Consider the following 26830-nt stretch of genomic DNA (forward strand, 5'->3'; position numbering starts at 1 on the left):
ATCACTTTAAAAATTTTTTTTTAATAATTATTTTTTATTTTAATAACATTATTTTATTTTACCCTCTTATTTCTTTCTTTTTTTTCTCCCTTTTATTCTGAGCCATGTGGATGACAGGCTCTTGGTACTCCAGCCAGTTGTCAGAGCTGTGCTTATGAGGTGGGAGAGCCAAGTTCAGGACATTGGTTCACAAGAGACCTCCCAGCTCCACATAATATCAAACAGCGAATATCTCACATAGATCTCCATCTCAACGCCAAGACCAGATCCACTCAACGACCATCAAGCTACAGTGCTGGACACCCTATGCCAAACAACTAGCAAGGAGGAACACAACCCCACCCATTAACAGAGAGGTTGACTAAAATCGTAATAAGATCACACACATCCCGAAACACACCACCAGACATGGACTTACACACCAGAAAGACAAGATCCAGCCTCATCCACAAGAACACAGGCACTAGTCCCCTCCACCAGGAAGCCTACACAACCCACTGAACCAACCTTAGCCATTGGGGGCCGACACCAAAAACAATGGGAACTACAAACCTGTAGCCTGTGAAAGGAGACCCCAAACACAGTAAGTTAAGCAAAATGAGAAGACACAGAAACACACAGCAGATAAAGGAGCAAGGTAAACACCACCCACACCTAACAAATGAAGAGGAAATAGGCAGTCTACCTGAAAAAGAATTCAGCATAATGATAGTAATAATGATCCAAAATCCTGGAAATAGAATGGAGAAAATACAAGAAACGTTTAACTAAAGACCAAACAAACAGTGATGAACAACACAGTAAATGAAATTAATAATTCTCTAGAAGGGATCAGTAGCAGAATAACTGAGGCAGAAGAGCGGATAAGTGACCTGGAAGATAAAACAGTGGAAATAACTACTACAGAGCAGAATAAAGTAAAAAGAATGAAAAGAATTGAGGACAGCCTTAGAGACCTCTGGGACAACAATAAATGCACCAACATTCAAACTATAGGGGTCCCAGAAGAAGAAGAGAAAAAGGGACTAAGAAAATACTTGAAGAGATTATAGTTGAAAACTTCCCTAAAATGAGAAAGAAAATAGTTAAGTCCAGGAAGCACAGAGAGTCCCATATAAGATAAATTCAAGGAGAAAGACGCCAAGACACATATTAATAAAATTAACAAAAATTAAATACGTAGAAAAAAATATTAAAAGCAGCAAGGGAAAACCAACAAATAACATACAAGGGAATCCCCATAAGGTTAACAGCTGATCTTTTAGCAGAAACTCTGCAAGCCAGAAGGGAGTGGCAGGACATATTTAAAGTGATGAAAAGGAATGTGTACAACCAATATTACTTTACACAGTAAGGATTTCATTCAGAGTTAATGGAGAAATTAAAACTTTTACAGACAAGAAAAAGCTAAGAGAATTCACCACCACCAAATCAGCTTTACAACAAATGCTAAAGGAACTTCTCTAGGCAGGAAGCACAAGAGAAGGAACAAGCCTACAATAACAGACCCCAAAAAGTTAAGAAAATGGTAATAAGAACATACATGTTGATAATTACCTTAAATGTAAATGGATTAAATGCTCCAACCAAAAGACATAGACTGCCTGAATGGGTACAAAAACAAGACCTGTATATATGCTGTCTACAAGAGACCCACTTCAGACCTAGGGACACATACGGACTGAAAGTAAGGGGATGGAAAAAGATATTCCATGCAAATGGAGATCAAAAGAAAGCTGGAGTAGCAATTCTCATATCAGACAAAATAGACTTTAAAACAAACACAATTACAAGAGACAAAGAAGGACACTACATAACAATCAAGGGATCAATCCAAGAAGAAAATATAAAAAATTGTAAATATTTATGCACCCAACGTAGGAGCACCTCAATACATAAGGCAAATACTAACAGCCATAAAAGGGGAAATCAACAGTAACATAATCATAGTGGGGATTTTAATACCCCACTTTCATCAATGGACAGATCATCCAAAATGAAAATAAATAAGGAAACACAAGCTTTAAATGACATATTAAACAAGATGGACTTAATTAATATTTACAGGACATTCCATCCAAAAACAAGAGAATACACTTTCTTCTCAAGTGCTCATGGAGCATTCTCCAGGATAGATCATATCTTGGGTCACAAATCACACCTTGGTAAATTTAAGAAAATTGAAACCGTATCAAGTATCTTTTCCGACCACAGTTCTATGAGACTAGATATCAGTTACAGGAAAAGAGCTGTAAAAAATACAAACATATGGAGGCTAAACAATACACTACTAAATAACCGAGAGATCACTGAAGAAATCAAAGAGGAAATCAAAAAATACCTAGAAACAAATGACAATGAAAACTCGACGATGCAAAACCTATGGGCTGCAGCAAAAGCGGTTTTAAGAGGGAAGTTTAGAGCAATACAATCCTACCTTAAGAAACAAGAAACATCTCAAATAAACAACCTAACCTTACACCTAAAGCAATTAGAGAAAAAAGAACAAAAAACCCCCAGAGTTAGCAGAAGGAAAGAAATCATAAAGATCAGAAGAGAAATAAATGAAAAAGAAATGAAGGAAACTCTAGCAAAGATCAATAAACGTAAAAGCTGGTTTCTTGAGAAGATAACAAAAATTGATAAACCATTAGCCAGACTCATCAAGAAGAAAAGGGAGAAGACTCAAATCAATGGAATTAGAAATGAAAAAGGAGAAGTAACAACTGACACTACAGAAATACAAAGGATCATGAGAGATTACTACAAGCAACTCTATGCCAATAAAATGGACAAATTCTGAGAAATGCACAACCTTCCAAGACTGAACCAGGAAGAAATAGAAAATATACACAGACCAATCACAAGCACTGAAATTGAAACTGTGATTAAAAATCTTCCAACAAACAAAAGCCCAGGACCAGATGGCTTCACAGGAGAAGTCTATCAAACATTTAGAGAAGAGATAACACCTATCCTTCTCAAACTCTTCCAAAATATAGCAGAGGGAGGAACACTCCCAAACTCATTCTACAAGGCCACCATCACCCTGTTAACCAAACCAGACTAAGATGACACAAAAGAAGAGAACTACAGGCCAATAACACTGATGAACATAGACGCAAAAATCCTCTACAAAATACTAGCAAACAGTATCCAACAGCACATTAAAAGGATCATACACCATGATCAAGTGGGGTTTATCCCGGGAATGCAAGGATTCTTCAATATACGCAAATCAGTCAATGTGATACACCATATTAACAAATTAAAGGAGAAAAACCATTTGATCATCTCAATAGATGCAGAGAAAGCTTTCCACAAAATTCAACACCCATTTATGATAAAAACCCTCCAGAAAGAAGGCATAGAGGGAACTTACCTCAATATAATTAAGGTCATATACGACAAACCCACAGCTAACATGGTTCTCAATGGTGAAACATTGAAACCATTTCCTCTAAGTTCAAGAACAAGAAAAGGTTGTCCACTCTCACCACTCTTATTCAACATAGTTTTGGAACTTTTAGCCACATCAATCACAGAAGAAAAAGAAATAAAAGGAATCCAAATTGGAAAAGAAGGAGTAAAGCTGTCACTGTTTGCAGATGGCGTGATACTAAATGTAGAGAATCCTAAATATGCTACCAGAAAACTAGCTAGAGCTAATCAATGAATTTCATAAAGTAGCAGGAAACAAAATTAGTGCACAGAAATCTCCTGCAGTCCTATACACTAATGACAAAAATTCTAAATGCAGAATTAATGAAACACTCCCATTTATCATTACAACAAAAAGAATAAAATGCCTAGGAATAAACCTACCTAAGGAGACAAAAGACCTGTATGCAGAAAATTATAAGACACTGATGAAAAAAATTAAAGATGATACAAATAGATGGAGAGACATAGCATGTTCTTGGATTAGAATAATCAACATTGTGGAAATGACTATACTACCCAACGCAATCTACAGATTCAATGCAATCCTTATCAAGCTACCACTGACATTTTTCACAGAACTAGATCGAAAAATTTCATGATTTGTATGGCAACACAATAGACCCCGAATAGCCAAAGCAATCTTGAGAAAGAAAAATGGAGCTGGAGGAATCAGGCTCCCTGACTTCAGACTGTACTACAAAGCTACAGTAATCAAGACAGTATGGTACTGGCACAAAAACAGAAATATAGATCAATGGAACAGGATAGAAAGCCCAGAGATAAACCCAAGCACATATGGTCACCTTATCTTTGATAAAGAAGGCAAGAATATACAGTGGAGAAAAGGCAGACTCTTCCATAAGTGGTGCTGGGAAAACTGGACAGCTACATGTAAAAGAATGAAATTAGAACACTCCCTAACACCATACACAAAAATAAACTCAAAATGGATTAAAGACCTAAATGTAAGGCTAGACACTATTAAACTCTTAGAGGAAAACATAGGCAGAACACTCTATGACATAAATCACAGCAACATCCTTTTTGACCCACCTCCTAGAGAAATGGAAATAAAAACAAAAATAAACAAATTGGACCTAATGAAACTTAAAAGCTTTCACATGACAAAGGAAACCATAAACAAGACCAAAAGACCACCCTCAGAAATGGAGAAAATATTTCCAAATGAAGTAACTGACAAAGGATTAATCTCCAAAATATACAAGTAGCTCATGCAGCTCAATATCAAAAAAAAACAAACAACCCAATCAAAAATGGCCAGAAGACCTAAGTAGACATTTCTGGAAAGAAGATATACATATTGCCAACAAACATATGGAAGGATGCAAGCAGCACTAATCATTAGAGAAAGGCAAATCCAAACTACACTGAGGTACCACCTCACAGCAGTCAGAATGGCCTTCATAAGAAAAATCGACAAACAATAAATGCTGGAGAGGATGTTGAGAAAAGGGAACCCTCTTGCACTGTTGGTGGAAATGTAAATTGATACAGCCACTATGGGGAGCAGTATGGAAGTTCCTTACAAGACTACAAATAGAACTACTATACGACCCAGCAATCTAACTACTGGGCATATACCCTGAGAAAACCATAATTCAAAAAGAGTCATGTACCACAATGTTCATTGCAGCTCTATTTACAATAGCCAGGACATGGAAGCAACCTAATTGTCCATCAACAGATGAATGGATAAAGAAGATGTGGCACATATATACAATGGAATATTACTCAGCCATAAAAAGAAACGAAATTGAGTTACTTGTAGTGAGGTGAATGGACATAGAGTCTGTCATACAGAGTGAAGCAAGTCAGAAAGAGAAAAACAAATACTGTATGCTAACACATATATATGGAATCTAAAAAGAAAAATGTTCTGAAGAACCTAGGGGCACGAAAGGAATTAAGACGCAGACTTGGAGAGTGGATTTGAGGACACGTTGAGGGGGAGGGGTGGGCTGGGACAAGGTGAGAGAGTGGCATGGACATATATATATACTACCAAATGTAGAATGTATGTCTGGTGGGAAGCAGCACCATAGCACAGGGAGATCAGCTCTGTGCTTTGTGACCACCTAGAGGGGTGTGATAAGGAGGGTGGGAGGGAGATGCAAGAGGGAGGAAATATGGATATGTGTATACATATGGCTGATCCACTTTGTTTTACAGCAGAAGCCAGCACACAATTGTAGAGCAATTATACTCCAATAAAGATGTCGGGAAAAAAATTTACAAGCTATTAAATATAAAATAAGCTACAAGGATATATTGTACCACAGGGGAATATAGCCAATATTTTATAATAACTATAAATGGAGTATAACCTTTAAAAATTGTGAATCACTGTGGTGTATACCTGTAACTTATATAATATTGTACATCAACTATACTTCAATAAAAAATATTAAGCTCATCCAAAAAAAGAAAAAAATATAGTGATTTTATACTACCTTTCACTAACCTTTGCTATTTCTTGAGTTTGCTTATATTATTTTGGAATGAAAACCTAGATTATTACTGTTATGGTTTACAACATCCATCCTGTTTTTAAAGAATTATATTTTTATATTTGCAAATGATTCAAAACCATGCTTTTATTGTTCACTGTTAGTTCTTTTAAGCTAAGTCTCTACTGTTCTTGAATTCTTAATTTTGACCCATCCTTAAAGTTCTGTAAACATTGAGGATTGAAATTTAGCTTTAGGGAGAATCGCTTGATTTGTGTTCTTCTCTAGAATACATGATTTTTTTCTGTTTTAAAAGGCTCAATTCATGTAGAAAGCTTGATTTATCTTTTATATTCAAGAATTTTGCCTGGTTATACCTAGGCATGTGTTTCATTTATTTTTAGTGAAGTTTTTAAAGCTTCAAACTTAAATATTTCTTTAGCTTAAAAATTTCTTCTTCTGTCATTTAATTTGTGTTCTCCTGGTTTCATTTCCTGCTTTGGAATTCCTACTTTGTGTAACTACATGTTTTGGACTCCTTATTTCTTATCTTTTCTTTCATTATTTTCAATTATTTATTATTTTCCTGTGAATTTTGAGAGAATGCTCAAGTTTTTCTTCAGCTTCATTAATTGGATTTTTTCAGTGTAATATAGGACATTCACTCCTTCATTGGTGGCAGGTGAACATAGCAAATATATTTCTAATTTTCACCTAGCTTTTCCAGACCTCAGATTTTTCCTTATTCATGACAATCAACCCTCATTCATTTTGGAGATGACGTATCTTTTAAGTCTTTTTAAATATTTGCTCTTTGATTATGATAAATATATTTCGGTGCAATTTCATAGAAAAGGATAAGCAGTGCAGGGAAAAGAAAGTGGCAGGATAAATATTTGGCAGTGCTGTATATTGCAAATTTGAGTACTGGTGTATCTTTTTTAGATTCCAATGTTAATTATGGAGTGTTATCAATTTTGGCTCTAGTTTCTAACATATCTTCATGGAGAATATGAGACATAAAAGGAAACTTTTAAAAATACAGCAGTGAGGAAAGCTGAGGCAGACTAAATTTGCTCCCATAAAGATGGGACATCCTTGCAATGGCACACTATGTAGCCATTTTGATGGTCCTCTTATTGACATGGAGAGATGTTTGCCATACATAATTAGGGATAAAAGCGAATTTTCAAAAACTGATATACAGCTTGATCCTATATTTGTGGGAAAAGTAGCATACATATTAATCACTGTCACAGGCTGGAGAAAATTGTGATCTTTTTGTTCAGAACAGTTAAGTTTGCTAAATCAATACAAACTTGTAGTCAGTAGAGGGCGCAAGGAGAGAGAGAAGGAAGTGAAGTGAAAAAGCTGATTATGAGCAGGATGAAGGTTTTCATAACATAAAGATTATTCTGATTTCCTTTCCATTCATTTATCCAAGAAAATTTCAAAAAGATCATAGAAGCATAACTGAAGTTTGACTATTGCTTTTACAACAAAATATTTGGCATTATCTAGAGAGTCAAAGCACATACTTTCAAGGGGTAAGGGGAACAGAAAATAATTGAGTGCCTATTTTGTGTCAGGCACTGACATATACATTATATACCGTGGTCTCCTATGTAGAACATATTTTGATGTTTCATCAGACATTGCAGTCACATTAACACAGCCTTGATGAGGTTTTGATTAAAGAAAACGTCTATAAAGCTTAGAGATACTGACAAAATCTGATGGCTACAGATCACTTTATAGTTTATTAAATGCTTTCAGATTTACTATTTCATTTCATATAACATCCTTTAAAACAGATCCTTCTTTTAAAGATGAAGGCTGAGTGGATTATGGAGTGTGGCAAAGTTAAAGATTCTCTCAGCAAGGCTTGTGTGTCTGGGCATGCTGATTTCCATATGCTGTCTCTCAAATAATCTAGAAATCTTCAGACATAACACCTTGGCCCCATGAAAGAGCCACACGATATGAGCAATAGTTAATACCAATGCAAATCAAAGAATTTTTGTCCTCCATTATTTTTTACAGGATTTGACATTATAACTCACATCTCTGGCTCCTGGATTAATTAATCTAGCTTTGGTGGTTTCCAAATGCTAATTTGGAGACATGTACTGAAAAATGTGAAAAATAAAAGCAATTTCATGAGGTTATATCCTGTTTTTTGTTTTGCTCTGAAGTATTCTCTCTTTTAAGAAATAATCATGATTGTGGATGGTGGTACACTGCTTTTTTTTTCTTTAAAGTATTTGTTTCGCAAAAGAAAGCAAGCTCATAGATACAGAGAACAGATTAATGGTCGGGGTGGGGGCAATAGGTGAACTGTTTCGATGTTTCTTTTGCTTAATTTACATAAATTGAATTGTTCTTTAAAAAAATTTACACCACGTGTGCAGAATCTGGCACAGCTTAGGAATTCCCATCAGTGTTAGCTCCATCCACAGAGATGCCAGCTGAGACTCACATGGGACCTTTGTCCATGTCTTGCATGACATGACTTTTACTACTTGCCAGTGGTCGACCCATCCAACTCCCAACTGTCATTTTTCTGAGATAATTTGCCCAGCGTGTGTGAGTGGGAAAAGGGAGAAGAAAGGCAGTCAGGAGGATTCATTCCTAGGGCATCTGGATACAGATCAGATCTCCTCCTATGTGCATGTCATGCAGACTCCATTTAGATACAAAGGGGTGGGACTGGGTTCCTAGGGAGAAATTAAACCTCTTCACTTCTGCCTGGTCTATACGAAGCAGTTCCCTGGTTACCTCCTCCAGGCTTTGTGATTGGTTGGCTGTGGAAGTGAGGGAGGAGGGAAGTAAGCTGCTGATGGAGCTACAGCAACCGGTAGTTGCAGGCCCTGGGAGGGAGAGGGGAAAGGAGGGCTGAGCAGCACGGGGAAGAAAGAGTCATTTCTCTCCACCGACTGCACACTCCGTGCTCACAGCTCACATCTCTCTGGAATCCAGAGGCCTCTTTGGCCAAGGAGTCCACAATGCTGGATATTTTCATCCTGATGTTCTTTGCCATCATAGGTCTGCTCATTCTGTCCTACATTTTCTATCTGCTCTAGGGGCTTGCAGCAGTGGCATGGAGCCTGCAGGAGAACAGCTCAGGGCGGGAAGGATGAAGCTGACTGGCCCAGCAACCAGCTTGTGGACACACCAGTGGATTTTTGCTTCTGGTCATTATTTTGGGTATTGATTCAAAAACAAAACTACAAGAGATCCTGTTTTCCTATGTTTTTCTCAGATGCATTGATGTAGTATTTCGCAAACCACTCTGAAAAGAATGAGAAAGGCCAACTTCTTTCTTAGAGACCTAATTTAAAATACAATTAATATTAAAATGAAAAATAAACCCCACAATACGAAGGATTTTTAGGAGAATGGGTTGGGAATGGTGTGCAGGGAAGGAGGGACTATTACTTCTTAGTTTTTTCTTCAAGTCAGGTGGTCAAAAATAGTTTGAAATCCTATATCAGTCTCTCCCTCCTCATTTTACATTTTTACTGATCTGAGTCCCCAAGGAAACACAGTTTTTGATCAGCAATGAACAATCCTAGATTCTCAGGCTGCCAAGCTTTTCAATAAAGCTGTCCATGAGGTTGGTGATGAGGACTTTTCTCACTCATGTTCGAGTTTCCCAACCATGAGATGATTCCACACGCATTACCATCTGAGGCCACCTGTCTGCCTGCCTGGGTCGGGCAGCAGGGTCCTCGCATGCCCCACTGAGCAGGGCTGCTGTCCTCTGCCCACAAGCATGCTGCCCCATAAGACCAAGAGAGGCCAGGCTGCTCTGGACCACCTCAAGATGTTTGATGGGATCACACCACCCTATGACAAAAAAAGCAGATGGTGATTCCTGCTGCCCTCAAGGTTGTGCATCTGAAGCCTATGAAAAAGTTTGCTAACATAGGATGCCTGGCTCATGAGGTTGGCTGGAAGTCCCAGGCAGTAACAGCCACCCTGGAGAAGAAGAGGAAGGAGAAGGCCAAGATCCATTACTGGAAGAAGAAGCAGCTTATGAGGCTCTGGAAGCAGGACAAAAAGAACAGAGAGAAGAAAATTGACAAATTCACAGAGGTCCTCAAGATCCATGGATTCCTAGTCTGAGCCCAATAAAATTGACTGTTTATTCTTTAAAAAAAAAAAAAAAGCTGTCCATGAGTTCTTCATATAAACTAGTAGACAGGTACATCCATTCAATAAGTTCTCTAAAAATTCTCAAAGTAGAAAAATTTTAGTGGCTAATGAGCAGACAAATATCCTCCAGGGCCATCTTCTTACAAACAAATCTCAGAAATCTGCCTGAGCTGTTTAAAAAGAAATTGTAAGAAAAATTTTGGAGCAGAATAATTGTCAATTTGTAAGGAAAAAAAGGTCGTATTCGTTGCTCTAAACCGTGTGTTATTGTAAAAATACACAGAACTCACTATTTTAAAAACACCTACCACCTCTTTCAGATGAGATATCCCCAAGCCCTATATTGAAAGGAAATTATTATTTTAAGCTTAAAGAGATGATCAGAAGTATAGAAAAAATTGGAAAATAAAGATTAGCTGTGATGCATTTAAAAGTAATGTAATGATTCATGGTAGCTTTCTGACATGGTCAGAAACTGCAAAGAAAATACTAAGAGGGAGTCAGTTAACCTGTGCAGGCTTCAATGTTCTCAAATTTAAAATGGAAGAGCTAGACTAAATGGTTAGCAAGCCCTCTTGCAGCACTAGCGGTATATGTGTTCAGGACTTTTTGACTTGTTTGTATAGTTTTACAATTTGTGAGTGCTTTTGCAGCCTACATGTTCGGGACATGAAATGGTTAGTGGGAAAGTCCTGGCTGGTTGCAGCTGGAAGAGAGTTGATGGTGGTACACACACACACACACACACACACACACACACACACACACACACACACTCGCGCATGCACATCAGAGTCCACATTTCCACGCGACAGAGGTTTTTCACAGCTGAGCTAACCTGGAAACAAATTCATTCTGCTAAAAGAAGGGAGGGAGATCTATAAACCAGCCCACCACAGCGCTGGGAGAGCATGGAGGCAAGAGTGATGGCATGCCCAGGGTGTAAAAGGAAGTCATAAAAGTAGGTAAGCAGAATGAGAGAGAGAGGTTTTTGAAGGTAATAAATAACTGGAGAGGCATTCCATAGGGTGTATTAGAGGAAAAAAATCTTTACAAAGAGTGGATGAGTCTCCTTATTAATGCCACATGTTCTGTGCAGTTGCAGGTGCAAAACCTGCTAATTTCCTGCCACTGATGTTAAAGGTCAGGAAACAAGGAAGCCACAGTCCCAACACAGAACAGAATAGGACTCAGAGAATGGGTTTGGCAGCTCCTGGAGGCCACAGAACATCAGACAGACCTAGAGCAGAGAAGGTTCCCTTAGGCCTGGCTGGGTCTTTATCAGAACCACACAAGTGTATCTGGGGGCAGGGAGTTGAAACTTTAGGGTTTCTATAGTGTGTTGTACAGCATTATGCTTAGTCTTTGTGGTAGTCTCATTTCATATCACAGGTTCAATCAGTTCAACAAAGTTTCTAGTATTTATAGTGTTCCACATGAAAGAAATCCTCTAGATATTGTTATAAAACATTGTATTGTTTGCACAGACCTGAATTTTCAGTGCTACCCAGACTTTGTGCCCAGAAGATAAAAACATGACAGCAGCATGTCTTCCTCAGAACACATTGCCTTGACTAGGCTTCTTTCTGCACTTTACACTTTCTTAGACCCACTCACATTCCATCCACATACAACCCAAAGGCCTAATGCTGATGTTTCCAATGAGGGAAACTGAGGCACAGAGATGCTAATTGATGTGTCCAGAGTCACCACATTTCAAACCGTAGAGCCAACCAAGATAAGCTAAAATCCAGGTCTTTTGACATCTAGTACCTCAATAAAGTTTTGCTAAGGAAATGTGTATTACATGCCTACTGTGCATCAGGTGTTATGCCTTGGCACAGGGGACACAAGGATACATTTTGCAAACCCCCTACTCTTGAACTCTCAGAATCTCAGAGGAGATAAACTAGCAAGCAGAAACTTTCCACATTATTTGGCTAGGGCTACGATATTTGTAAGTGTAGAGCAGTGTGCACAACCAGGTACAATTTTGCCCCCCAAGAGACATTTGGCAGTGCGTGAAGACATTTTTGGTTCTCACAGCTCGGGAGTTGTTACTGGCATCTAGTGGGTAGAGCCAAGAATGATGTTAACATCCATCAATGAAGAGGACAGCCACCCACAACAAAGAATTATCCAGCCCCAAATGTCAAAAGTGCCTAGGTCGAGATACCCTAGCATAGAGCAATATAGGGACACAGTGGAAATAAAGTCAGGTCTGCCTGGTCCAATGACAGAGGAGGACTTATCAGGGAAGTAGGTGTTGCTTGAGGTATCAGGAAAAATGAGTAGACACCATCCTGAGTATAGGTAAGAACCAACAGGCAAGAGGGACATGAAATAGTGTGTTGTATTTGCAATTTGATCTAAACTGAAGCTGACCCTTCAATGAAAAGGAACCATTGATGGTTTTAACCAGAGAACCATGTGGTTAAGTGCACATACTCAATAGTTTGCTAGATTAGTGTCAAGCAGAGGATCTCAAACTTCATTTGGGATATGAATTAAAAATGCAGGTTCCTGACCTACCAACACACACACACCCCAAACATCCTGGTGCAATAATACAGTAGGTCTAGGTAGAACCCTGAAACACATATATATTTTTTTTTGTAAGTACTCTTTGCAATTCTCATGCAGGTAGTCCAACTCCTCACTGGTGTACAGAATATATTTGATGGTGGTAAAATTATACTCCTACCACAAAGAAAACAAAAAGGAATTTCAGAAAGAGAGGAATATATAGATTCATCCTTGTCTCTGCTCTAATCCATAATGTGAGGGTCTGAACTGGGTGCTTATATAGGAATCTGTGTTAATGCAAGTCATAAAGCAGCACAGCTGCTCCCTTCTGGATTCTGTGACCTGAGACAGAAGAAGCACTAAGGAAGTGCACACTCCTTGTGACACACTCTTGGCAGCCCCTGGGAAGCTCAATTGCTTCTCCAACTTGAAAAATTCTGTGTCCCAGAGCCTTCTTGGTACAGCAATACGTGCTTCCTGTTCCCAGAGAGACCCACCCTTGGGCTTTCCCACCAGTCTTCCCTAAACCTGGCTGCTCCTGTGTCCTGTCACGTTAAGATGTGAGCTGAGATCTCAGACTTATATCTCATCATGTCAGTCACAGCAGAGTAAGGCTCCACCAGTGGGAATTCTGCCCCTGATGCTTGCCTTCCGAATTCAACTTGCCATCTATGGCTTAACTGATTTCCTTGGACACCTCACACTTCTTATGACATTGGCTTTGGATCAGCAAGAGTGGAAATTAGCGTGTAAACACTGCAATCCTAGAATTTCTGATTTGAACTGGAGGAAACCTTTGCACTGCAGTCTGTCTCTGAGCCAGATGTCTGCAACTCTCCTCTCAGGGAAATAGATGAATATCCACAGTAAGAGGTCAATGGCTTTGCTGACAGATGCTGCACCAGGGAATATTTTTTTAAAGAGATTTCCTGGTAGCTAGGGTAGTTGTGTTAGCTATTTTCCCAAGTTGTCTCATCTACGTTCTCTAATAATGACATGGGAAATTATAGGACCCCAAATAGGATTTTTTAAATAGAATAAAAGGAAAGAATGGTAAAGAACCTACAGAGGGGACCCTGAGATCTGACAAATGGGACCCTGAGAGGTTGGGTGTCTTGCCTAAGGTCAACAAAAAGGGAAAAAAATGATTCAAACCCAAGTTTCCTCACTTTCAATTTATGGCTGTTTTCATTGCACAACAAGAGTATAGAGTCAGAAATGTTAATTTTGTTGTGAAAGTGAGCCAAAACCTTACCCTGTAACCCTAGAAAGAAAGAACAAGTCATATCAGAGCTGTAAAGAAGCCTTTCCAAACTAAGTTTAACTTAGAAGATAAATAGAAATAGTCAGGGGAGAGAGGTTCCCCTGAGACCATAGAGCCCCTCAAATTGGAAGTCATCCAAAGATATCGATGGCAGATTTACTGACCAGGCTCAGTGGCCAGTTGGAGTTCAAAGTGGACTTGATGCCCTCTGTGTGCACGATGGAAGAAACATCGTGTTCTCATTCTGTGGCCATGCACTGTCTTGGGATCATTAGTTTTATCAAGTTTTACAACTGCTTTTACAAAGACAATAATGCCCATTTCCTGTATAGTTTACTTAAGTAAACAAGGAGACAGCAAGGTACCATCTCCTTTGTGAAGCAAGACTTTAAAATTTTTATCTAAAGAAAGAAAGCAAGGGATCTGTTCTGCATTGTTCCATAAGATAAGTTCATAAGATAAATTGTTCTAGTTTGACCTCAGTTCAGCTGGGCAAATGGTTCCCTTTCCCACTACCCACCCACGTTGTGAACACCAAAGACTTTTTAAGTGGATAAAAATATTTACAAACAGTTTCTTGAGCTGATCCTGTTCTCATCAATGGGTCACTACAGGCGTCCTGTGGGAAGGTGATTGCATGTTTTTTCTGGCAAAATAACTTTTTCTAAACCCAAGTTTATTCTGGGGTGAGTGTAAACTCCTATGAGCAACAGAAAACATGCATATCATCTGAACACAGAAACAATAATGCATAGGGATAAACTTTGGAGTCAAACAGGCTTTGGTTCTAGTTGTGGGCTTCACCATCTTCTAAATGGTGACTTCCCCAAACAAGTCCCTAATCTCTTCATTTATATAATGGGACTGTCTGGCAGCTACCTCTTGGATTATTTATGAGTATTAAATGAAATAATAAATCTATAAAAAGTATATAACACAAACTAAATGTTCAATAAATATTTGTTTATTATTAGGTACAGCCTCTTGTTGGGTCTACAGGGTACCCACCACCCAAAGAATACTGGAAAATGCAAATAATAATTGAGTAATTCAATTATAACTGAATAACTAATGTAATTAGCACTAAATAGCTGGACACTTTGAAATAATCCATTTGAAAAATGATCTGAGCTTTCAAGTTTACATCTGACTTCAATGTAGAGTCATCTTTTTACTTGTTCATTTATTTGGCAAAAACTTTCCTTATGTATATAATTACTAATACTATCCTTCAGGAACTTATGGGAGATTTTCCAGTCAACATGATCTTGGTAAACCCTAATGTGAAGGCTTGCTTACAATGCATGAGGCCCAAAACAGGACATTTCTAAAGAAATCCATAGTGGACTGGGACTGCCATTTTTTTTTAAAGCTTTAACTCACGGGGCAACATAAAATTAGCTCTTAATTCTAATAACAGACAAAGGCTGTTTCTCCAAATGTGAAGTGATTGGAACTCTCTATATGAACCCTTGGAGTAGTGATCAATGGGAGAAGAAAACATTTTCATTCCCAGAAAACATCTTTGAGGTGCTTTTTTCATGCTAGACACTGTACAAAAAGAACTGCATACTTATGTTCTTGTTTTTGAGGAGTTTAAAGTTAAACTTTAAAATTGAATCAATATATTATTTGCATATAGTCAGTACATTTGAAGTCTCAAATCTGAATTCTTAAAATATTTATTTCTTGTTCCAGGCAGAAAGTTAGCAATCTCAAATCATGTATGTATATTGCATATGTATCTGCAATTTTGTGTGTTTGCATGAAATGAAGTGAATTATAAATTCAATCATAATTTTAGTGGAAAATTCATCTGTGAGACTATGACAGCATTATTTGGCAACTAAGACAATGCTTCACAAATTAGTAGTCAGGCAGTAATGCCACTTTCTCTAGCATTTGCCTCTCTGTTGGAGAAATGGATAGCTATGCTAACCAAACTAAGTGTATACCCTCCGCACCCTGCCCTCTATTTCTTCTGACAGTATCACCAAGCTATTAATTACTTAGGCTTAAAAACCTTACAAACCCCTCTCCCTTGGTAATTTTACCCTGTGAAATCCATTGCCAACTTTTACCAATTCTACCCATTGTAGTGACTCCCCACCTGTATGCATTTTCCATTATCAGGCCCCCAGCACTCTCATGTGGACAGTCACAAAGGTTCTCTAATTTGCACACTTTCTGGCTTCTCCATTTTGACTCCCCACCCCCAGCCCCCCACCCCCGGCCCTGTGCATCCCAACACTTTAATTCCAGGCTACTACTGACAAAGCACAGAGCCAACCATGCCATCCTATTCAAAACCCACACTGCTCTCAAAATAAAGTCCAAACTCAACCCTGAGGCAATGATCTCACCAGCAACCATTTCCAGTCTTATTTGGACTGCTCCCTGTCTGCCCCATGCTCTCTGAAATTCAGCCACACAGGCTACTCAAAGCTCTCTGCAGATTTGCACTTTTCTGAGCTACATTTATATATAGGCTCTTCCTTCCAACTAGAATCACCTTCTCTCCTTCCCTACCTACACTGTCAAGTACCAATCTACCATGAAGCTTTCCCTCCCACCTGGATCAGACTGGTTTGATCTTCCAGCGGTCTCCCATAGCAGTTTGGTATTCCCTCTAGCAGAAAGATTACCTGCGGCTTTCCTGTCCTAGACTGTAAGCTCCCTGAGAGCAGAAATCATGCTTTACTAACTGGTTTCTATATGCTCAACTAGAACATTCAACAAGTTCTTGGCACCCAAAAGGTGTGTAGTAAGTATCAGTGCACCCCAGGCAAGTTAAGGACTTAACGCTGCTGAGTTTTAGTTTCCTCACTAGTAAAATAAAAATACAAAGACCTGAGACAGGGGCTGTATATCAGTGGTGCATATTAGATGATTGATAAGCCTTATTGTGCTCTCTCCTCTTCAAACTGGATGTATCATGTAGGTCGACTCAGAATGAAGCAACCTGGAGTTAGACCTGGGGATAGTGGCACCCTCTACACCCCCATTTCTTTCTCTAAAACATGGAGATAACAGAATCTACTTGTGGAAATAAACTCAATCTTCCTCTTACTTAAGCACAGAGCTTAAAATCTATGGTTTCAACTGAATATTTCATTATGTGGAGGAGGGCCAGACTGGTGAGCCCATCCCATGCCAGTCATTTCAAGACCAGAGCTACACAAATGGGAAATGGTGAATCAGGTCAGAAGGTATGTTCTGCTCTATGAATATGGAACAAGAGAAGCTAACTGACCCTTACAGAACATTGTAGATTATTAACTTTCAGAAAATTTTACTTGTTACAGGGTGGTTTCAAATCCCCAGGACCAGAATGATGTTGAAACCTAGAAATGTTGTGCTGATTTGGTGTGGATTGGGGTCACACGATGTTTGTGCACATCATTTTATGGACGAGTGACATTTGTCACCAGAGGCTAGGGGGAGATTGCTTCTGTAAAAAGGCATAGAAGGGCCCCATATTATCAGGGATCTAGAGGAGGGGCAAAGCGGGGAGGGTACTGTTGTCCCTCCCTTTCCTTTTCTGGAAAAGGCAAAAATGGTGGGCCTTACAAGCCCCTGAATACATGATCCAGAGCCCAGTAGGGGAAGCTGACCCAAGTGCTGTGCACTTGTCTTGGGAAAGCGTCAGTCCAATTTGCTATAACTCTTTACCTCTGAGCTTCCTCATCTTAGTCCTCCAAAAATATAATGTACACAAATATAAAGGATTGTGCCAGACACATGGGGATGTTATCATAGCTGTTTTAGTATATACTCAGATTTTGAAACAAGGAAATCAGCTCTTCTCATCCGAGGCCAGAATGACAATTAGTTCTTGATGAAGTGAAACATAGTTTATTCATCCTTCCCTAAGGTCCCACCATGTTATTTGATTGCAGCAATTCTGTTATTTTATGTTTATGCAATCTTTCATAGTGACTCAGAACAAAATGGGTAAGAGAATGGTGACCAGAGTGTACATCTAAAAGATGTGTTTTTCTTTCTATATCTGTGTGGATTCTATGAGTTTGGGGTACCTTAAAATTGACCAGCAAATAGTAAAATATATACTTATATCTGAGGCATACCCATTATTCCACTTGTTACTATCAGATCTCCCTATTTGATGTCCTAGACCTCAAAGAGAAGTGCTTTGGGGCAGGGGTAGGAGTAGAAATAATATGACCTGTTATCCAAAATGAAAACACAAGCACAGATCACTTTCCAAAATGTCCATGATTTCAGAGCTTAAATGCAGACACACCCTTAAAAGAAGCATTGGAAAGAAGAAAAATTGGCCAGCTTCCCAAATCTCACTGAATCCAACTGGACTGGGTGATGACGGAGATCAAAGGCATGTGGCGACTGGACAGAGAACTGGGAGGAACTGGCATCTTCAGGCCTGCTGAAATTTAGCCAAATGAACCACACCAAGCAAAAGCAAACTGAAAGTAAATATGGGAGAGTAATTGAATGCACGTGGGGATGCTCTTCACCAAATGAAAACTTTGTGTGTTCCCAAAGGAGAGATTTCCAGGTCTTCAACAGCATCGACCCACGGCAAAAACAAAATAGTACCCTTTCTAATTGAGAAACTGAATCCTTTTGGCTTCTACTGAAGGGACACAGGCAAAATCTCCTCTTGGTCATGGTACTCACGATTTTCCTTGTCCTCCTCCACTTCTATATCTCCCTTCCCTAAATAACTTTGTTTCTGGCTTGTTTCTAAGTAAAACGAGATTTTTTTTAATTTGGGGGAATTTTCTCCAGAACAGCAAGTGTTCCTAATTCTGCTTTTTATGATGCCTTTGGTGGAAGTTTAGCTCAGTTGCTCAGAGCTGTGATTTTCCTGTGTACCACCATTTCCATTGCCTTGCACCCCTCTGATGAACAGCCCTGATAACACCTCTCCTCTGGCTTTAGGGAGAGGGTTCACACAAGGAACCAAATGCCATTTCGCCATCAATGGATCTCTTCTTCCTTTACTCTTCTATTACTTGCTTGTTATGGTGAAAAAATTAATTTGCCTTTTCACTCCCCACTGCACATACTCTCCCAACCCCACACCCTCCTAGAAGTATAGAACAAGGATTGCAACTTCTTTTCTGCAGGTTCACAGTATTACAGAGAGATAGTATCAGAATGGGGGTTTGGATAGGGAAAACCTTGAAAATGGAAGCCCGAATGAGGATACAAAGAAAGAAAAACAAAGGAAGACACTCTTTCCAAATTTGGGTCCCTTTAAAAAAAATACATGGATTCCATTTTCATAGAGGGAAATATGGAAGAAAATACAACAGCACTTAAGGAATTTCCTCTCATCAATTTTTCTCTGATCCCTTAATTGTGTTTAAGCCTTGGTGAGTACTTTGTTTACAGTCCCTAGCGTAGTGATTTGCATCACCGTCTCTGGCTAGCTGTTGGCCTGGCCGGGAGCTGGCAGCCTTCTGTTTAAAAAGAACCAGAAAGATTTCCTCTCCCTTCTGAAAGAAGTCTTGCAGAAAGAAGGCTGGTTGCTTTGTGAATGAGATTTTGCATTTACGGGCAGGTGTCTCTTAAGGCACTCTCAGGAATGTTTAATATCTTATAGGCGCAGAGAGGAGGGAGGAAAAATCATTCAAAGGCATCAGGCATTGATCACTAGGAATTCTTTGAATTTTAATTTGAAGAGGTAAGAATCATTTAAAACTGCAGGTGTTCTTGGGTATCTATTCTTTAGATATTTCTGCTTTATCCCAAAGCTTTCTACTTCTCTGTATTTATCAGTACAAACCATAAGTTGTCTACTAGCAATCTGAAGATGTGCATCTGTGTATCTGAGCAGATGTACATACTCTGAAGAAGAATTAGGGTGAATGTAACATCTGAAGCCTGAAAAGGCTGAGGAAAGCTTGGGTATTAGGAGCAATAACGACAGACCAACTCTGTTCCCAGCGCACAGATGCATTCACTATCCCTCAGTATAAGTTCAGCCAAGAAGTCACCATCAAAAAAAGGTGCCTCTGGCCTCTCTCTGGAAGGAGTTCAAATGATGTACCTTTGACTTTGACAATGGGGGAACATGGTCAACAGGAAAGGGTGATGATATTCAAAGCTTCAGTGGGGTTATTGGATTACGTTGGGGAGAAAACAGCCCTGCTAGAAAGTAAAGAGGAATTGCCCCCGAAGGCCACAGTTCACAGTGGGAAGACTGCTGCTCTCATAAGGAGCTTCTCAAGAACCTCCAATTACGTGGCCCGTGGCTCCCAATATCCCTGTCCTCCCAGGGCATTGCTGGCAAGTGCTGAAATGCCGTAGTTCTAAGTACCCCTTCTCAAACACCAAGTGACAGCACTCCTCCTGGAGGATGAATGTGTCCCTTTACATCCCACATTTTTAAAGTCTGAAGATAGTCGTGGCCGAGGCCCTCCGGGTACTCGTCAGCCGCAGCAGGCTGGGCTCCCCCGACTCAGCCAGGCCTCAGGAACTTTTCAACTTTATTTCTTTTTAATGAAGAAGCCCTTTCTCTGATTTCCATTCTGGTCCCTCTCCCTTTATGAGAAAATCACCAAGGTATGATTTCTAGACAAGGATGGAAAGAGTGGGCTATCGTAGAACAGAGACGAGATGCCTGAGAACATCCATGCCCTCCACTGGAAGTTAGAGAAATCTAACAACTCGAGAGAAAGAAGGAAAACAAATCTCTTTAAAGATTTAATTTATATTTGTAGTATTAGTTGTATCAATTAAAAAGATATTCAAACTTGTATGGATTAAAAATAGATGACAGATAACTTTTAGCTACAGAAGTATCGGGATGAACTTATAATAGTCATCCAGTATTATCTCATTTTTCCCTCCAGAAGACAATCTGGGGCTTTACAATTTTAAATAACTTATCTGCAAGAAAGTCTAGAGCTCTAAGTCCATTTGCAGACAGGGGGTGGGAAATAGACATTTATTGTTTGAGAGCGTGACATGTCAAGCCATATATGTTTGAATATTTAAAATACCTTGCTCCTTTAAGTGGGTCAAGGATCTGCAGATTGACACCAGCCAGGAGCTTGCTACAGACCTATTAAATCAATCTACATTTAGCAAGCTCCTTACGTAATTTGTGTGCTCCTTAAAGCCTAGAGTTCAAACCAAGGGTTTCTCTCTGTGTGAACTTTGTCAGATTACTTAACCTCTCTGAGCCTCATTTATAAACTATCTATAAGCTCATTTGTAAACTAGTGAGAAGTCATGTTAATGCATGCACCTTGCAGGTGCTCTATAATGACAGTGATGGTAATGATGATTTCAGCATTGCCGAAGTTACTCACTTCCTAGCACAAGTAGTAATCATGTTTAAATCAAAATGACTGTTTTCCCCCCTTAGTCACAAACATTTGTATCTCCCACCCTTGTTCCTAAATGAATTAATATCACATAAGGGTGGGGGGGTTAAGCTTCCGATGAACAGCACACATATACGAAGAAAGAATACTCGGGAAACCTGGGAACATAGATTTTTGCTGGCTTAGAGGCTGGATTCAGCTGCTCGATGACTTCACAGCTGTTCCTCCCGCCCTAAAAGTGTCTATCCCTTCGGCTCTGTCCCCTCAGCTGGGTCTGCAACGCTGACTCTGGGATTTTCTTGTGAAAATGCCTGCTGGGCGGGAGGAAGATCTGGAGGTTGGCTGGGGAAAAAATGAGTAATGCAAAGCAGTGCGCTCAGTAAATGCTGCAAGAGAAATAAAAGTAAAAGCTGTCTCCTGTCTCTAGGGACTCTAGAATGATTCTGACTTATCATGTCACTGAGCAGAGCTGGGGGAAACCAAAACTCGGAATCTGCTGGCAAGGAAAAGAACGAAGAAAAAAAAAATGGTAGGGAGGGGCAATCCGGCGGGGGAGGAAATAAAAAGAGAGAGAGGGAAAGACAAGCGTCATTTAGGAAGAGGTAGAGTAAAAGAAAGAGCTCCAGGATCTAAAACCTACCATAAAGTATTTTGTATCTTTTCTTTTCCCCAGAGGAGATCCCTGTCCTGTCACTTTATAGACAGACGTGCTGTTACAGGCTGTCTTCCCAGAGGTCGCAGAAGAAGCTCAGACGCTGCTGTTCCTTCCCTCCCAAGTCCAGTGGTCTCCCTGGTAATGGATTGCTTCTCTCTGAGGTACGGGTCAGTGTAAGTCTTTGGGGGATGGAGCTTCATTTTCAGGTTAGCTGAAGTCTCAGCTTTGGGGTGAAGATTTTTTTTCTTTCAGACAGAATCTCAAATATCCTTTTACTGGCCTAGCCAGTATTTAAGGTATCATTGAACAGCAGTGATTAATTTGGTGATTAAAAATCCCATGCAAATAGGCAGCTCTAACTTTTAGTTCATTGCACAAGGAGTGATATTTTTGACCTCCCAGAGCAAGGAAGAAACTGTGAGGTTTGATTTGGTGTTGAATTAGTTTTCAGTGGGTGCTTAATATGATCAAAGTATTCATCTCACTGAAATCATCTCCAGTATCTTCCTTTAAATGCTTTCAGTAACTATAACTGCTCAGCCCTTTAGCTGCTGGATCACTTCTCGATGGTAAAGGAGAATGACTTACCATGTCTGAGCAAGAGAAGAGTGTTCACTGATTTCTCATAGATGGCGTTTCAACCAGAGGCTTTTGATCGAGAGTCTCAGATTTCACCCTGAAATGTTCAGATTCAAAATATCTAGAAAGATACAGTGCAGCAAGTTTTTGTACACAGCAGCGTGGGGTAAAAATGAACTTGTAAATCTTTATGCTTATCTAGTATGCTTGTTTTTTAAAACATGTGGTACATCTAATATCAAAATTCCTTGTTGAGTTTAATGGAAAATTTGTGAATTGACAGCTAATTATCCTAATAATTGATCTTCTCTTTAACATAAAAAAGCATAAAATTTTGTCCAAAAAACTGTTGAATTATTTTTCTTATTTTTCCCTTTTCAAAAGGATCAGAGGATATTGCCGCATTTTAGCTCACAAATCCTAGCCTTATTGTCCCTGAATTTTTGCCCAACTGCACCCCCATCATGGACCCAGGATGCATGTTTCGCTGTATTTAATAATTACAACAATAAAGACTTGTTAACTGTCAGTTGATGTAGAAGAACATCATTTGTACGCTGATTGCTGGTCTTGACGTTGCTTTGGTGCACAGCTAATGGGCAATAGTTTGGAAAGAGTGCATGTTATGCCCGGAAACGCCCGCAGAGTCTAGGTTGCTGTGAGTGTGGAAGGGACTGTGCGAAGTGTTGTTTATAACGTGTTCTCCTCTTGAATGAGGCTGTTTTGGGATTAAGATTGAGGCTTCTCTGTGTGTTTAGAGGAAAGAAAAGCAATAGACAAAGAAGAAAAGCTTGTAAAACATTTGCAGACCGCCAGAGTGTATTAAGCACTGTAAAGTGCTTCCTGCTTTTTATATCTTCCCTTTCTTTATGGTTCTCTGCTTTATCTTGTTTTCTTCTCAATGCAAAGAGAATGCAAACAATTAGGAAAAAAATATATTAAAGTTGATTTTCACACGCATCCATGCCTCCTAGAAAAGAACACAGTGGTCTTTCCCCCAGCTCTTTACTCCTACTTGTGAGGCTTACTCTGATGCATTTAACTGGAATCTCCTGTCTTCTCCTCCACAGCTTCCACCCTGGTGAGACCGCCCAGGTCTAGTCTGTGAACTCAGCTAGGAGACATACTGTAAAAATGACCGAAGAGCCCATAAAGGAGATCCTGGGAACCCCGAAGTCTCCCAAGCCAGTGGCAATGGAGAAGAGCTCCAATGGTGAAGTCATGGTCACCATGGTCCCCCTGGTCAATGAGATTCAGCTGACAGCCGCCACGGGGGGCGCTGAGCTCTCCTGTTACCGCTGCATCATCCCCTTCGCCGTGGTTGTCCTCATCGCTGGGATAGCGGTCACTGCCGTGGCTTACAGCTTCAATTCCCATGGCTCCATCATCTCCATCTTAGGTCTAGTCCTTCTATCATTGGGACTTTTTTTGTTAGCCTCCAGCGCCCTGTGCTGGAAGGTGAGACAGAGAAGCAAGAAAGCCAAGAGGCGGGAGAGTCAGACGACTCTCGTGGCAAATCAGAGAAGCTTGTTTGCTTAGGACTGAATGAGACCAAACGGGATGTGTGGTCTGAAGGACCTGCTCTCACTTCGTCCGCCAATGCACCCAGGACTGGTGTGGGAGAGGATGGACTTGGCATTGCCGCAGACCAGAGGCATGGGGGTGGCCTGAGGGTGGAGGATGGATGGGGTTCTCCTCTGTGAGCAATGACTTGTGTCTTCGATGACAAACTTAATTCTAAGGGCTGTTTCTAAGACTGAAAAATCAGTGTTTCCTCTACATTAAACATTTTAGGGGTCATGGGAGGTGTGCGGCATTAGACAACATTTGGTTCACCTTGGAAAGTAGGCAAGAGAATATGAGTTCTGGCACACCAGCAACCTGCCTCCAAAAGAGATAACCCACGCTATTAGGATGTTATATCATAAAAATGTTCTGCTGAGAGTCTAAACTGCCTTGAACTTTGCATACTCCTGTGAAATTCTGTGATCATTTTTTTCCAAAAAGTTGATTCTCTAGCATCTGTTTTATTTTTCACTTTCAGTAACTCATCACTGGTGGTACTTTTCTTGAAGAATAAACTAATATTTTTTTTATGTTTTAACATTGGACAGTTTTTAGATGATCGTAATGCTGTGTCAGAAGTTTAAAAAAAAAAGGTAAAATGTGTAGCTACTCGATGACATGTGGGGATAAATTAATATTAAAATAATCCAATATAGCACTTTTGATGATTTTTATATTAAAGTTTAATGTACATTTTATTCAAAATAATAAATACTCATTGCTGCTGAAACTTCTTAAATGGTTATTTCCATTGTAGTTACTGTTACTGCAGTTCCAGATTGCCCATCTTTCCTTGCCTTATCAGCAACATCTCAATTGTATTTCTCTCAAATGGGCATGTTGCTTCTTCCTAACTTAACTAAAAGATTTTTATTTTTTATCACATCATTTTTTTTCACGACTTCTGAAGAGTAATATGAATTATGTTTATTCTAAAAGATTTATATGCCCTTATAATTAGGAAATCAATGCCTTGGGTCAGGAATTTTATGTGTTGTTAAATGTGTGTTACATATTTATCAGATCAGTTGTTAAATATTTGCTGAACATATTTTTGAGCAGCAGCTATATACCAGGCATTGTGTAGATTCTCAGGCTGCTTAACTGACTTAGCAATAATACAATGCAAATAACGTTACTGCTTGAATTCTGTGAATATTGAGCAGCTAGGACTCTACGCCATAACTCTAGCCAGAAATATCCCCAGTTCATGTCGTTTAAACCATATTAAACTAGAGAGGAAAGATAGGCACAAAGCCTTTCCTAAACCTTGGAAAAACAAAGCAAAACAAAACAAGCCTAGCATAGCACTTTCGATGAAAGGCATTCTATCAAGGACTTTAATTAAATGTGGCAGGAGCCCTCTGGCACTGACTGCTCCCTGGTGCTCAGGTGGTTTTGTCAAGGGGAGACACCTTGATGACCTAGTTTCTCCTGGCTTTGAAGGTCAGATGGTGAAAGTCTGGAGTTGTTGAATACAATCATCTTGAACACATGCAGGTGAACACTCCTCTGGACCAAATGCAAGTGTATGGCATTGTGTTTATGACAGTGGGAGGGATACTGTATTTTGACATGCTTTTTTTTTTTTTTTTTTTTGCTCAAAGATATCCAAAAGCTCCCCACTGTTGATGAAGAAATTTCTCAAGTGAGTATTCAAGGTCCTGCTCTGTATGCTCCAAACAAATGTATCCAGCTTTCATTCTTATTCCAACCCCAAAACTCATGAGGTAGCCAGACCAGATGATTCCCCATTCCCGGATTAGGCTTCAATTTTCCTGCCTCCATGGACGTTCAAACTTCTGTTCTCCCTCCATCCTTATGCCATCCTTTCCCCCTCCAACTCAGACATATCCAGATCCTGCTTCTCATTAGAGCCCCAGCTTAAGTGCAACCTCTTCCCAGAGGTTCCCATTTATCTGAAAGGAATTGCTCCTTCAAGAGTCTCTACCTATTTACTCTCTGATGGCAACTTTCATTTTCTACCACGTGAGTACCATAAATGTTTTATCTTCTTCCAAAACTCCTTAGAAGTGCATAACGTGTCATATAATTTTAAACCCCTAATAAAATGTCCTGCACAGATTAGGTACTCAGTAAGTGTTTGACTAAATGAACGAAAGAATAAAAATCAGAAAGTGTTGAGTGTTTGATCCAGAATTACAGTTTGTTTTAATCCCGTAAAACAAAGTTCTTTAGTTCTCACCTCTCCCAAAATAGGTCATCCTACCCCACCCGGCCTCTACTGGAAGCACCAGGTCCAGGTGAGTATTTACTACCTTTGTATAATATTTCTCTAGCCACGCCTGCCCTTCCAACTGCTTGAAAAGTAAACGTGTGAATTATTTCAGGCCACCAGGGGGCCTCATGCTGCTACCTGAGAGTCCCAAAAGAAACCCCATGGAATGACTTAAATTGTAAAGACTGAAATAGGATCATACCGGAAATAGAGATATCTCTCCTATATGTGAGGAGTTAGAGAAGATACTCCACTGAGGCCACCCCTACCCTCTTCCCTAAGCCACTTTGCAATGGCTAATTCTGGGTTTTTCTAGTAAATACAGGAAGGTCTTGCCCTGCTGAGGGAGCCTCCAGTCACATTAAAAAGGTGTACACACCTGCAGAGCTGTAAGGCACAGAGATAGTCCTATGTACTGTGGCTCCCAACTCCCACAAGGAGAATAAACCCAGACTTGAATCATGATATCACAATTATCTCATAACATATGTCTTTAATGGTCAAGGTTTGTCTTTACAAATGGTTTGATGATCTAGTGATAAGCAGGTGTTAAATGCATGCATAAGCATGATGCAGGCATATATGTATTGAAAAGATAACCTGGCCCTACCC

At 39.6% G+C, this 26830-nt stretch overlaps 2 protein-coding genes across 3 annotated transcripts in view; one reads left to right on the forward strand and one right to left on the reverse strand.

Annotated features, from left to right (window-relative positions):
- The window catches only part of PCTP (phosphatidylcholine transfer protein), an 83687-nt gene that overhangs the window by 46489 nt on the left and 10368 nt on the right, over window positions 1-26830 (reverse strand). The window lies entirely within an intron of this gene.
- On the forward strand, window positions 21649-24748 carry TMEM100 (transmembrane protein 100). 2 transcript variants are annotated; one of them, XM_082679635.1, is made up of 3 exons: window positions 21649-21708; window positions 21853-21995; window positions 23484-24748. In XM_082679635.1, exon 3 carries the CDS (start codon window positions 23548-23550, stop codon window positions 23950-23952), a length of 405 nt encoding a protein of 134 aa, XP_082535761.1. In that variant the 5' UTR covers window positions 21649-21708; window positions 21853-21995; window positions 23484-23547; the 3' UTR covers window positions 23953-24748. The 2 variants fall into 2 exon arrangements, with proteins under 2 accessions (XP_082535761.1, XP_082535760.1); XM_082679634.1 differs by lacking the exon at window positions 21649-21708 and having other exon boundaries at window positions 21787-21995.

This window comes from Grampus griseus (assembly GCF_964374135.1).
Source record: "Grampus griseus genome assembly, chromosome: 20".
Taxonomy (NCBI): domain Eukaryota; kingdom Metazoa; phylum Chordata; class Mammalia; order Artiodactyla; family Delphinidae; genus Grampus; species Grampus griseus.

What these genes read in the sequence shown, in the direction of transcription:
- TMEM100 (XM_082679635.1), top strand. Translation starts at nt 23,548, where the DNA reads ATGACCGAAGAGCCCATAAAGGAGATCCTGGGAACCCCGAAGTCTCCC.